Genomic DNA, 13,341 nt, shown 5'->3' with positions numbered 1-13,341 from the left:
TTCCTGCTCTGAATATACCTTTGGCTGTTTTTTCTCTGCTCACTTCTGTCACTCTTGGACCTCCAAGCCATCTTTGAGCATTTTTCTGATATTTGTCCCTCTCCGCTTCTGACAATAACTCCATGTGGGAGCAGGGAGAGGCAGGTGGCCAAGAGAAGGAGAGAATCTCCATGGGAAGGTGCACGAGATGCATCTGATCTGTGAAGGCCCAGCTCATCTCTAGAGAAGGCGCCGCTCTCCTCCCCACCCACGCATGCAGGCACGCTCTCACGCCTCTGTCACGTATGTTAACAAGCTCATTTGTTTCCAAGTCAGGGCCAACTAAAAAAGAAAACGGCCCCTTCCTCTCAGCCCACGTAAAACAGAGCAAAATATATTTTGGGGGAGGAGGGGAGTTGTTGAAAAAAAAAAGGAGGGTGTGAACAGCATCCGTTGTTACACGCCCATGGAGCAGTGCTCTGTATCTGATAGAACCAGCTCACAAACTGGGTGCACGGACTTCCTCTGCAGTCTGAAAAAAACTCAAACCCCAAACCAAAACACAACAACACGCAGGCCCTTATCACAGCATCGCCAGGCACCACCTCAACACTGCCAAGCACGTTTGCTGCTCAGTTTTGTGATTCTCCCCGAACGCCGTGTGCTGCCGTGCACTCACACACGCGGGCCCAAACCCACCGTGCTGAGCAGCACAAACCCAGCCCCTGGGTCCTCTCCCACCCCAAGTACGCTGGGCAGCAGCAGAGCAGGGAAAATTCCAGGTGTTCGCAGCTCAGTGAATCATGCATCTCAACCTCCTCTGCAAACCCTTCCAGATCCATTGGGATGCTCCAATTCTCTGGACCCATCCCTCTGGGAAGGACCCTGCTCCTAATTCTAGTGTGGCTTTACGCAGGGCCAGTTCAGCCCCATGTCCTGCGCCTGCAGTGTCCTGCAGAGCTTACATTAGCTCCTCTGCCTCGCCGTGTTTACCCGCTCGATGTATTTACACGGAGCAATCGGCTCCGCTCCCCGCCTGCCCTTTGCTAGACTAAACAAGCCCAGCTCTCCCAGCTTCCGGCACAGCCTCGCTCATCCCAGAGCCCTCTGCCCGCATCCCCCTGCCCGGCACATCCCGCCGAGCTAATGAATAACGGTGCTAATTGGAGCGGGTGGGTGGGCTGAGCGGGGATCGCGGGCACTCCCCTCCGCCCTGCCCGCGCTTTGCTCTTTACCTGTATTCAAAGGGTATTAAAACAAATTAACAAGCCCTGACTACATAAAAGGAAGCTGCTGGATTTACAACCCAGCCTGCAGCTAGACCACCTTGCCTGCCGAGCAGGTTTGGGCCAGGCCACGTCTGCCATGGGAATCCCACTGCGGAGGATGATGGCACAGGGGCTCCATGGGCCAGGAGCCCGGCTCGGAGCTCCCCATCCCACTCTGAGAATGGCACTGTGGATCCCAGCACACTGGAAAATCCACAGTGGCACCCCTGAGGCAAATTCCGAGGGACTCCTTGCTGTTCTGAAAGGATGCAGCACCCTGAGCTGGGGCTGGGGTTGGCCACGTGTCCGTGGCACAAACGCAGCCGTCGCGGGTGCCTGGACTCTGTCCTGGGGGAATCTCCTGCCCAGCACTGCTCTGTGGTTCATCTGTGACAGTTCCATGCCAAATTCACTGGAGGGACATCACAAATGCAAAGGAGAGGAGCAGAAAAGCGGTTTAAAGATAGACACAGAAGCCTGAAAGCAGGCAGGAAACCCATCTCGAGCATGTTCCTTCCTTTGAGGCTGAAGCTGAATCCCACAATATGTTTTCTTCCCACTAATGCTTGCCTAGCTTCCTTTGGAAACAATTTAGTCTCTGCCCGTGGTAGAATGTTTTTATCCATTAAGAAACGGATATTTTAAAGAAACCATAAGTCAATCTGGACAGGGATTAGGAAGCAGCAATTCAGTGTATTTGCTGGGCCCATAATTCAGGATTTAACCTCAGAGCAGCCACGTTGCATTTCGGAAACAATAGGGGCACTTGCTGCCTATGCCAAGAGGCTTCTTAAAAGTAATGTAATACTTTAAAAATGTATATTTAAAAAGAAAAAGAGAGAGAAAGACTTTACTTTAAAGGCATATGATGGAGCATTCTGCTGATGATAAAAATGCTGTACTGGTCTGAAATAATGGATTGGGAATGAAGCTGAGCAAATTCCAGATCAGGAGATCTGAAGCTCTTCACTAGTGAACACAGAGTCTCCCAAAAACCATTCTGCAAGCACTAGGGCTAAGAGAGACTTGCAAAAAGATCTGACATTTACTATCCTCCCTGTGAAATCAAAGGAGTTTGGCTTCTCTGGAGCAAAACCAAGAGTGTGCAGGAGGACATGAAGTGCATCAATCAAAACAGCTTGCTCTGGTACTGAGGAGATCCAATCTAAAATCCCTTTGCAATTGTCCTGGTGAACACAAGGCCCCGACACGCTGCTGGACAAGGCATACAATTGCTTTTGAGTGGTTGAAGATGTTTCCACCACAGAACTCAGGCGTGGGCGGTCCTGCTCTGCTGTGCTGGGAACCAAAGGGTTCAGCCTAAGCCCCTGCTGAAACACAGGCAGGGGAGGACACAGAGAATTGGGGGCTGCTCCTGGGGAGGACGTGTGTCTGTCACCAGCCCACCTCCCCTGAGCCAGGGGGCCCCGAGAAGCAGCTGAAGGCAGACAGCAGAAGTCCCTTTAACATCTTGCTTCACTTCTGAGAGCTACTTGATTTTTTTAAGCTGAAAGGCAAAACTGGACTGAAGCAGGCACGCAAGCCTCTGGCTTCGTGTGCCCCGTAATAAGGAACCATTTCAAGCCGTCCTAATGACAGCTTGGTGTCTCGCTGTGGGGATGGCAGAGCTGGGATTGCAAACACTCACATTTTCCAGACCTCTCTGGAGAAGCATTGGGCCAAATCCTTAACAGAGGCTCTGCTCTGGGAAGCAGAGCTGGATGGTGATGGGGGTCTGCCTGTCTGACCTGCCCAGCACTGGGCCAGATTCTCATCACAGCTACAGGGGTGAACCCAGAGTTACCCCATTTACTCCCAGAGATCTGGTGTGTGCAGGGTTACCAGTGTCCATCCAGTTTGGGGACAGGCATGGGAAGGGATCAAGTCTCTGCCCATCTGAGTGGGGCAAGGCAAGGCCAGAGCCACTGAAATACCCTGACACTGGAGAGAGCAGGATCCGACCCGCTCGCTATCGGAGCCACACTCTCTCCTCCCGTATTTCCTGGCATGCCCTTCAGAAACCATCAGCTTTCTCCTACCAGGAGGGTTTGGGTTTGAGACCATCTAACCTCAGGATGATCATTTTACATGGGGGCTATTTATAACCTCCAGGGGCTGCTTTACTGAAAGCCTCTGCGAGTGGCTGAAGGCCAGACCCTTCTCCCCCTCCCCGCGGCGCCCTTGCCATGATCTCCACCACAGCCACGGCTTTCCCTCCTCAGGAGGAGAGATTGGACTGGGCCAGAGTGCGCACATCTCCCAAGAACCCCAATTCTCCCAGAAAAACACCGTCTCCTGCCTGCCTGAAAACCCAAACTCCACGTGCCATGTGCAGGGATTTGAGGTGCTGGGATCCCCCCACAGTGGCCGAGGCTGTTCCTGAGCATCCCAGCTCCAGCCTGCTTTTGCCAGGAGTGGATTAGGAAGCTTGTGCAAACTGCTTGGTCAGCAGAACAGGGAAGCCAAGCACCCCTGGCACACGAGCAGAGGGAGCCGGGCACTGCTGGAGGGAAAAACCTCCCTGTCCCCCTCTTAATCCCTGCCCAGGGATGCTAAAAACATTAACCTTGGGAAGCACCCCATGGAAGATAGTGGGGGCCGGATGAACCCCAGTCTGCCCATGGCCCCTCCCTGCTGGTATCTCGTTCTGCTTCCCACTAATCGGCCTCTCCTGTGTGTTACCCAAGAACGTGCCAAGTCGTGAGAATTACAGGCCTGTTAACTCCCGTGTTGTTCTTGGCACGGGCCGGGCTCCACTTGCTTGGGTAAAAATTATGATCTTTGTGAATAAGCCGTGTGTGTGTGTGTGCGAGAGAAAGAGGGGTTTTTAAAATGATGATTATGATTGGTCATAGCCAGAGCTGTGTCAAAAGGACAGGGCTGAGATGAAAATGACTGAGCTGCTCCTGCTCCGAGTTACGCTGGTAGGAACCCGCAGTCATTTTAAGACGGTTCCTCCGGCTCGAGAATGAGGGAGCCAAGAGCAGAGCGTGCACAAACCGCCTTTTGCAGCATTCCTGGGACTTCGGATTCACTCCGCAGGAATGATTTCAGAGGCTAATTTTGTGTGTCTCCACTCCTGCTGTCACTTGACATTTGGGAATTTGGCAGGGGCGGTAGCTTGTGGCCAACTCCATTTTTTTTCTCGTTGAATTTGTGTCATCACCTGATTCTTTGCTCCAAACGGCGCTCTTTGGGTTTCTGGCACTGCAGGGGGCTGTGCTAATTTAAAATACAAATCTTTTTTTCTTCCCCCAAGAATCTCTTTCTTTATGATGCGGCCAACGGGACAAGCCTAGAAAACTCTTTCTCTCTCTCCTGCTTTTTTTAAAAAAAACCAAACGATAGTCCTACACAAAATGCCCGTGTTCTTCTCATAAACCTTGCTAATATCAATGAAAATTCCAAGCGTGGAGATTTGCATTTCAATGAGAAATAAATTAAATTTTCTCTGTAATTTTGGGTTGGGAGGAGCGGCGCAGCTTTTACAGTTTGGGTAACATTTTCAAACATGTTTTTACACCCAAAACTCCCTCTTTGCTAATGACACCGAGGCTTTCAAACAACCATATCCCTTCTGAAAACACAGCACGAAGGTTTTGGGAGCTTTTTCTATGAAACTTTCCCAGAAGGGCCTATTCTCACCAAAATTCCAAATACAGACAGCTTAAATACTGTTCCTTGAAGCCCTGTTAGTATCTCTGCTGATTTCTGAAGGAAAAGAACCAGTGAGACTAAAAGTCCATGGAAAAGCAGCACAGAAAAGGACAGGAGAATGGTCTCTTAATTCATCCTGGTGGCATCTGCCTGCGCAGAAAGACAGAAGCAGCACAGCAGCTGAGATATTTTAATGTCTTGCTTAGTCTGGGACTGAAATTCCAGGATTAGCAGCCTGATCTCTGTCAGGTAACTCCAGTGGCAATTCCTGCCCCTGTCCTGGCAGCAAGCTGCGGATTCCTGGGGAACGCCCAGGGACTCGGGCGCTCTTTGCCGCTGGCAGATCTGGGAAGAGCAAAGCCCTGTGTGTGTGTGTGTGCCTGTGCAGGTGCGCATCCGTGTGGGGAATTATGCTGGAGCTGGGCGAGGGATCACCACACTTGGCACCCACACAGTGATAAGAAACCGTTGGGATTAGCATGTAAAGCACGGAACACCCTCTCTGGCTGATGCATAACCATAGCGCGGCTGCCTTCATGTCAGAGGAGCTGCTGGGTTCAAAGGGTGCTGCTCTCACCTCCCTCACGCTCCTGCTGCTCATTTGTTCCTCAAAACCCAGATCTAATGGTGCAAAAAGTGACTTAATGGGAGCAAAAAGGCTTCCAAGGTCAAGAAATCTACACAAACTCCTCCCTGGCACCTTAACCAGGGGAGAGCCAGACTCCAACTCTAAAATCCCACCCAGAGGGTTGTTCCCACTCAGCCATGCCAGGAACACGAGGGTTTGGGGGTGACACTGGGACACCCAGGTGGTTACCTTGGATTGGAGTTTGAGCCTGGGAGCCGAAGTGGCTCGGGGTGCTGAGGGATCCACGGGGGTTGGGCGTTGTTGGGGTGACTCTCATGGACTGGCGCAGCCGTTCCAGCTCTCCGTAGCGGTCGGTGAAGGGTTTGGCTTGGTCTTCCAGCTTTTGTCTGTGCCCTGGAACATGATAAAAGAGTCTGGTATCTGATCAGCTCCCCTTTGGCTGCAGCAGCCTGGTTACACAGGGAGCCAGCCTCTGTCTCTGTGGTTTGCTGTTACTCACACAGGATAATGGGTGCCAGCCCTGGCAGAGAGCAGCTCCCGGGGCAGGTGGACACAGAGTGACCCACGGGGGAGGCTCCAGATCATCCAGAAAGTCTCCAGTCAAGGAGCTGGATCAGGATGCCCCTGCCCGAGTGACCAACCTCCACCAGCCCTCACCGACTCTGAACATGGAGGGGAGGCATGGGCAAGGCAGGACAAACCATGTCCTGGCAAAGTGGGGACTGAGGAACTGGCAAACATTGAATTTTAAGTATTTTCTACAGCATCTTAAAGACCAAATTCCCATCTTACTCCAGCCACCTCCCAGCTGTGCCCACCCAGCTCGGTCAGAGCCAAGTGGCGCTGGAGGAGGCGCAGGAGGGCTGGGATCAGCCCTTGCTGGTACCACACCTTGGCCACCTCACTTTGCTTCTCTCTGTTCCTCTTTCCTCCCCATAAAACGGGCAGACTAATCACCCACCTCCCCCAGGCAGGGCAGCAGCTAATGAGCGTTCATAAAGCACTCCCAGCTCCTTAGGTAGCAGCTGCTGGCACAGGGCAATAATTATTAAATTTATGCTAATTGTCCCGAGGCGAGAGGCGCATGAAACGCACTTGATACATAACTTTCACATTTTACTGTATTAATCATCGCCAAACAGCTTCGCTCTCTCTGGACCGGATTCCAGTCTCAGTTACACCCGCACAAAGCTGGAGGGGCTCCAGAGGAGCCTCAGCTTTACATCAGTGCGGGGTTCAGACCTTGGCTTCTCCTTGCTCTTCCCCTGCCGCAGCCAGACTGCCCCACAGCACCCCCAGCTCTCTGCACCTGCCACGCAGGGACCTTGCCCAGGTGGCACCACCTCATCCCGGCACCATCCCAGCGCTCAGGGGCACTGGAGGTGTGCAGGCACGCCGGCAGAGAGGCTGGCAAGAAACCCTTGTGCAGCACTTCAGAGAGCTGGCCCTTATCAGATCCTACAGCCCGACATTCACCAAGCCAAGCTCAGCCCTTGGTGGCTTCTAAAGAAGAAAAGGAAAGCAAAGCAGTGTGTTTAAAAGGCGATGAATGCAGGCACCTCTCACCCCCCTGCCCTTCCCCCTCACATCTGCACAGCTCTGTGAGCTGTGTCAGTTTATAGCAAAGTCACAGAAAGTCCCCACACCTCCATCTCCTTAAATCCAGCGTCTGGTACCTCCTGATCTCCCACTTGCCTGGCTCAGGCTGTGCTCGCCAGGCTGGCTGTGAGGACACTGGGATGGGAGGGAAGCTCAAGGGGAGCTCACACTCCCAACTGAGCTCACAGGTGTCCCCCCAGCAAACCTGTCCCAGCCACAGGTTCCGTGGGGCTTTGACCTCTCTCTGCTCTCTCCACATCCAGGTGAGCCCCACCATCCCCTCCAAGCTCTATAATCCCCAGATTTCCAGGGATGTGAGAGTCCAAACCGAGGGAAAACATGCTGGCACCAGAGAGGAAAACCTGGGGAGGACAAACCCAGCAGAAAGCAAAAACCCAGCAGTATTTTGAAAATGCATTTTCTCTGCTGTGTGAAGTAAACCAAGGAAACCTCAAAGCAAGACCATAAACGATCTATTCTCATCTCTGTGTGTCCCCAGACCTCAGGCACCTCTGCATTATCCAGGGCCTTTGGAGCTGTGAGCAGCATCTGTCACATAGTGCTTTCTCCAGGGTAAATTGTGTGCACTGAGATGTCTTGTTCTAGCCCACATTTTATTATTTCACTATGCATTTAAGCACAGAAGAAAAGTAGTGTTATATTTCACCTTCACCCAGATTTTTTGGGGCAGAGCTTCGCAGGAAAGCCAAAAAGGACTTCAAAGACCAAGTTCCCCAGAAATCTAATGAAAATTAAATTCCCTTTCTCTATCTCAGCACAAACCCTACCCTGTGGTGTTATCTGGCATGTGACAGGGAAAATCCTGAAAAAATATATCAGGTGATCTCTAAGCTGATAAAGTTTTTAAAGATTATTCAGCCATGCAGCCCCACCAAGGGCTTCATGTGCCTGTGTCACGCTGCACTGTGGTTGCTCTGGTACCCACGCTATCTGAACGTGGGCACAGTCCCGTGGGCTTTGCCAGCCTGGAACAAACACATCCAGAAGGGGCTGGTTTGTGGGGAGGCCTGCTGAAAAGAAAGAGGAAAACTTGGCGCAAATGTAAGTGAAGAGAAACACAGGGCTGGTGGGATCAAGGCTCTTCCCAGCCCCTCTTCAGTCTGTGTCTCACCTTGTCCCCATGTGTGGGACCTGGCAGCCCCAAACCCTGTGAAACAAGGCAGAGAATGAGTTAAAAACCACCAGCTTGGCCTGCCAGCCCTCTTTAGCTCAGGCTGTCTCCCCAGGACTTCCTGCCGCTTGTCACTTAGGGCTGGGGACGTCAGACTTTGTCACGCAAGAGAGAATCGCTGTTAATGGGTTTCTTTCATCAGAACGACCTGAGCTTTTTAATTTCTGCAGCGGTTGGCTTCATTAAAAGCCCTTCCCCATCTGCCCACAGCTGTCACGGAGAGGAAACCAGTGAACAATAGCTCATACCTTAGAGAACAGGAAGGTGGTTTCTACCTTCACCCAAGCACTGACTCAAAGCCTCCCGAAGCCAGTGGGTGGATTTTCACTCAGCTTCAAACAGCCCCAGCCCTCATCCCAAAAAAATCTGTCTGAGAAGCCTTAATCACCCCAACCTGTGAGTTTTGGGGCACAAAAGGCACTGCTGAGGTTGGAGATCCTGCGCTGCATTTCCAGCTGGGCCACCACTGGCTTGTAGGTCAATATTTATGGAAACAGCAGAGCCCAGCATGGTGAAATGGTGGCAGCTCCTGACCTTGGGCACTCCTTGTCAGCAGCGCCAGGGTTTTAACGCTGGATCGGGTTTCAGAATCGGTTAATTCTGGTATTGAACGTGACATGATGTAAACATTGACAGATCACCTACGATCCTGATGTAATAACAAGATCTGTATCAGCATATCAAACAAACTATCCCATTGAACACTTCCCAGCTGGAAGAGCCGACGTGAATTTGACACTTTGGGCCAGTAATAAGAAGCATACTGGAAGTTTTGGGTGTTTCCTTGGAATGCAGACAGCGAAGCAGTGTGTGCCACACGAGCTCAGGCCCTCAGAGCTGTGATTTAAAGACATGCTTTCTGCATTAAAATATTTCAAAGACCAAACAGAGTCTGCTCTTCCTTCTAGGAGTGTGCAACCTGATGTGGCTTCCCAAGCCGGGACTGGGATGGGGTTTCCAGGCTGTGGAGGGGAGTTCCAAAAGCAGCTGATTTCCTCAGGTTACTGACATGCAGAATATTAAGTTGAGCAAAGGCAGAAAGGGGCTCCAGGAACTTCATGGCTTGAATGACACCAAAATCTCAGAGCTGAGAGATTTGATTAAAGAAAACTCTCAGTGGGGTGAGTGGGAGCCCCCTGCTCCCTGATTTCTCTGCAGATGGAGTTAGATGAGAGCAGAGGAGCTGCACAGCCTCCTCCCAGCCCTGCTGAGCTCAGAGCTGGGTGTCACGCTCATCCCCAGCCCCCGGCTCAGCCCCGCGCTGCCGGCAGAGCAGATGTTGGGAAGTGGCTTGGCCCTCCCCGGGAGCCTGGCTGCGGAATGCTGGCGGCAAGCTGGAGCGGAGGAAACGCCGAGGGACGTTCACGAGCACACACACACACTGCAGATCATTGCCTCAGCCCCAGACAGGAGGAGACAGAGCCAGGGGAGGGTGGCATGGGCTGGCACAGCAGCTCGAGCCACACTCAGCCTCCTTCAAAGCATCCGAGTATCCCCCTGGCATTCCACCATCCTCCCACCAAGGCTCTGCTCAAATATCCCCAGCCTAACTCCAGGGCTGAGCCAGGCTTACCAGGAGCAGTCCCTGCACATAAAGCCATGGCTTAGTCTCTACATGTCCGTGAGAAGGGACCACAAGAAAGGAATCAGCAGTGGATAAAACTCTGTCTCAGTGTGCAAAACACCTTTCAAATGCCTCCCATGGCCCTCGAAATAGGTACTTCAGAGAGACACGCCAGTCCTCTGCAGAGGCTGGAATTGTTTCCCAGTCTGAGTCTCGGCTAGACTATCAAGTCCCAGCATGTGCTCCAGAGGGAAGCCACATGTGAAACTCCCGTGTTATGGGAACAGCAGGCCTGTCCCTTGCAGCCAGTGCTGGGCTGGTTTCACCTTTGCACACCTCTAACACAAGGCAAGAACACGGCTCAGGCTCTCCCTGGAATCCCACCTCCAGCTCTAGACCTGCCATGGGAAATGCCCAGCCAAGAAGAATTCAGAGGAGCCCCGCTGCCAGGGAAGGAGGGAGGGAGGACAGTGCAGGGGAAGGAGGGAGGACAGTGCAGGGGAAGGAGGGAGGACAGCGCAGAGCTGGGAGCTGGAAAGGACTCAAACGTGACGCAGGATGACGGAGGTGCCCTCCGAGCCCCAGTGAGAGCCAACCCCACTGCTAAAATCAGAGCCCGGGAGGGGAGCAGGAGGGAAATGTTGGGAGGCACCGTTCCTTGTGCTGCCGAACAAAGTCAGGCACAGATAACTCATTATTCACATGTTTGAAGTGGGCCTGCTTACGCCATTTGGAAGGAGAATCAGTCACGGCCGGGCTTTGCTTTGGTTTCCTCTGGCTTTCGTGAGACACTGCTGCTACTGTCTTTCTGCAGCTCGGGGAGAAAGGGGAGTGTGGCGCAATGCGCCCCGGCTCGCTTGTCCTGGCACAGCCTTCACACCAACAACCAAAGGAAAATAATATTTAAAGGGGTGGGGGAGAGAATTAGGAAGGGAAAAAAAAAAAAAGAAAAGAAAAAAAGGCTGCTAATTTATAAAGCTTTTTTAGCTGGTGGTGGTCTGAGATGAATTGGCTGCCTCTAAAAGGATGAAAATAAATATCCCTCTTTTTGAAGGAAATAGGCTGGCTCCAGGCCAGCTGGCAGGAAGCACAGAGATATGTTGCATTTACAGTAGGTTTTTTAGTGTCTGAAGCTCCAGCAGCGGGAGAGATGTTCGTTCTAGGCAGGCTGGGATTGATTAGGAGGCTTTGGGAGCCCCTGATCTCCTCTCACTCCTGGGTTAGTGCTGAGACCTCGCCTCTGCCTCTCTCCCTGCCCGCCCTGTGCCCACACTGGCAAGTCTGATAAACCCTGCCGGGGCCTTTGATTGTGCTGGGAGACCCCAAAACTGAGCCCTCTGGAAGGAAAACAAAGCAGGGCATTAATTTAAACAGAAATCCAGGGCAGTGCTTCCAAAAGCTCCAGGGACCTGGGAGCTGTGGCCCATTCCCAAATCAAAGGGAACATCACGCCCGAATTTCCACACAACTGCGGCTCAAATGCCTGAAGGACACAGGGTCCCTATTCCCAGGGTTTCAAGAGTCTTTCTGGATTTGCAAAAATATTTGAAGCCCTTCAGAACACAGGGAAAGCTGAGGGTATTCTCGGCAGTGGGTAAAATTCATCAGGTTTAAGCATTCAGGCCACTTGTGCCTTGCTGAAAATCCCCACCAGTGCTTTCCTGCCTTTTTCCATCCAGAGTAAGAACTCTGAAAATCTGCCCCTGAGACTGCAGAGTGAACTGGGTGGGGGTTAAAAGTTGTGATTTACAGATATGAAAGCTGCAGCCCGGGTGTCAGATCGCAGCAGGTGGGTGCACATCTGCGGGAAATCGGGCAGCTTTCAGAACAGGGTGCAAAAACCACCAGCCCCGACGGCCTCTCTGCAGTCACTCCCCATTCCAGGAAGGCAAAATTCACTTGCGGGCTGTGACCTGGTTCTCATGGAATCAGGCAAACTCCCTGATTCCAAGATTTCTGAGCTGGGTGCTGGGAGGAAGCAGACAGGTCTCAAGGACATCCAGCTGGTATTGCCTCAGCCCCGGCTGAGATCAGATTTTCAGATTCCATAGATCCATGGAGAGATGCCAGTCCCACTGAGCTCCTGCTGCTATCTAACAACCTGGACTGGGACCTACCAGTAGAGCTGGTTTCTCCCAGTTCACAACCTGTTCCATTAGGGCAAGCACATCAAATTCCTCGGGGTGACACTGGTTAAGGACACCGTGCCCGGGATGGGGAGGACCAGCTGCTGGGCTCAGCCCTGTGCAAGGAATGTGCCGTGGTTCAGCTGATGGAGCTGAGATGTCCCTGCACTGTGGGCAGGGAGCAGCAATTTGCCAGCCTGGCCTGTGCTGTTGGGAGCAGACCTGAATTCTCCCAAGGTTTGAGGATGCTGAGCGCTGCTTTTCCCCTCAGACAGCTGGAGCTGAGCCCTGCATTTGAATACTGATCCCCTCCATCCCAGGACTGAGCTCCAAGCTCCATCTCCAGAGCCTGGCTGGTGTTACCCTGCTGGGTATTTACTTTGGATAATAGCTGGATAATAGCTTTGCGCTGGCAGGAGGGGCCCCAGAGCGATGGCACCTGCACTGCACCCTCATCCTCATCCTCATCCTCCCTACAACGCTGCTCCCCAAAGCCAAGGGAGCAGAGCTGACCATGGTTAAAGGGGCTCCCCGCTCCCACATCTGATTTGGAAAGGGGAATCTCCCAGCACAGAGGTTCCCATCCCACCACCACCATCCCTGGAGGCTGGGAAGGCACCAGGGGCACTCCCTGCTCGCTGTGTCCCTCTTCCTCCTCTCCTCTCTGCCCCGCTCCCACTACAGCAGAGACACTGGAAAGAGTAAAAGAAAATAATGCAAGCTCATGTCTGAGCCCCTTCCGCTGCAGGAGGTGATTTATGATTTATCTCTGCTGCCTGCAGGACAGGTGACTGCGCTCCGGCAGCGGAAGAGAAGGGTCGTAGGAACTCAATTTCATTTCACTCTGAGTCAAATCCTCTTCCTCCCTCTGCCACATCATTAAAGTGATTGGTTGCACTGATAAGCCCTTTCGGGAGGGAGAAACAAGATGTGTCCTGCCTGACATCTGATGTGATCTTGTGGTTTTGGTTGATAGTTCTGGTCCTTTAGCTGTTGTCTTCCCTGAAACGAAACTTGCCTTTTAGCGCTGGCAATTCTTTCCCCCTCTCTCCTTTCCAATCTGTGACTCTTCGCTCTGTCCTCCCGAGCTCCTGGATCCTGCCTGAGGGAGCTGGGGCCACCCTGCATCAATAACCCTGCAAATCCTCCCACCAGCCTCCTGCACATCCCCTGCTCCCCCAGGAATCACAGACAGGTAAACTGAGGCACAGGGCAAAACGCTGCTCCTTTGGCAAGGAGTGAAGCTCACCAATGGCCTTGCTGCACACTGGTCAGAAAAATTCCTTTTTGGTGCCACCTGCATCCCATCCCAGCCCACTCATCCTCCTGCACAGCTCCCTTTGGATCACACCGCTGAATCCAGCAGG

General features: G+C 52.6%; 1 protein-coding gene across 1 annotated transcript in view; it reads right to left on the bottom strand.

Moving 5' to 3' along the window:
• The window catches only part of RUNX3 (RUNX family transcription factor 3), a 32,801-nt gene that overhangs the window by 7,251 nt on the left and 12,209 nt on the right, over positions 1 to 13,341 (bottom strand). The window contains 1 exon segment of the mRNA XM_031062079.1: positions 5,722 to 5,886. Within this exon segment, the coding sequence (XP_030917939.1) occupies positions 5,722 to 5,886 (165 nt within the window).

The sequence above is a fragment of the Geospiza fortis genome, unplaced genomic scaffold, assembly GCF_000277835.1.
Source record: "Geospiza fortis unplaced genomic scaffold, GeoFor_1.0 scaffold432, whole genome shotgun sequence".
Lineage (NCBI taxonomy): Eukaryota > Metazoa > Chordata > Aves > Passeriformes > Thraupidae > Geospiza > Geospiza fortis.
The sequence above is the reverse complement of the archived record's forward strand: the minus strand, read 5'-3'. Positions and strand labels throughout refer to the sequence as shown.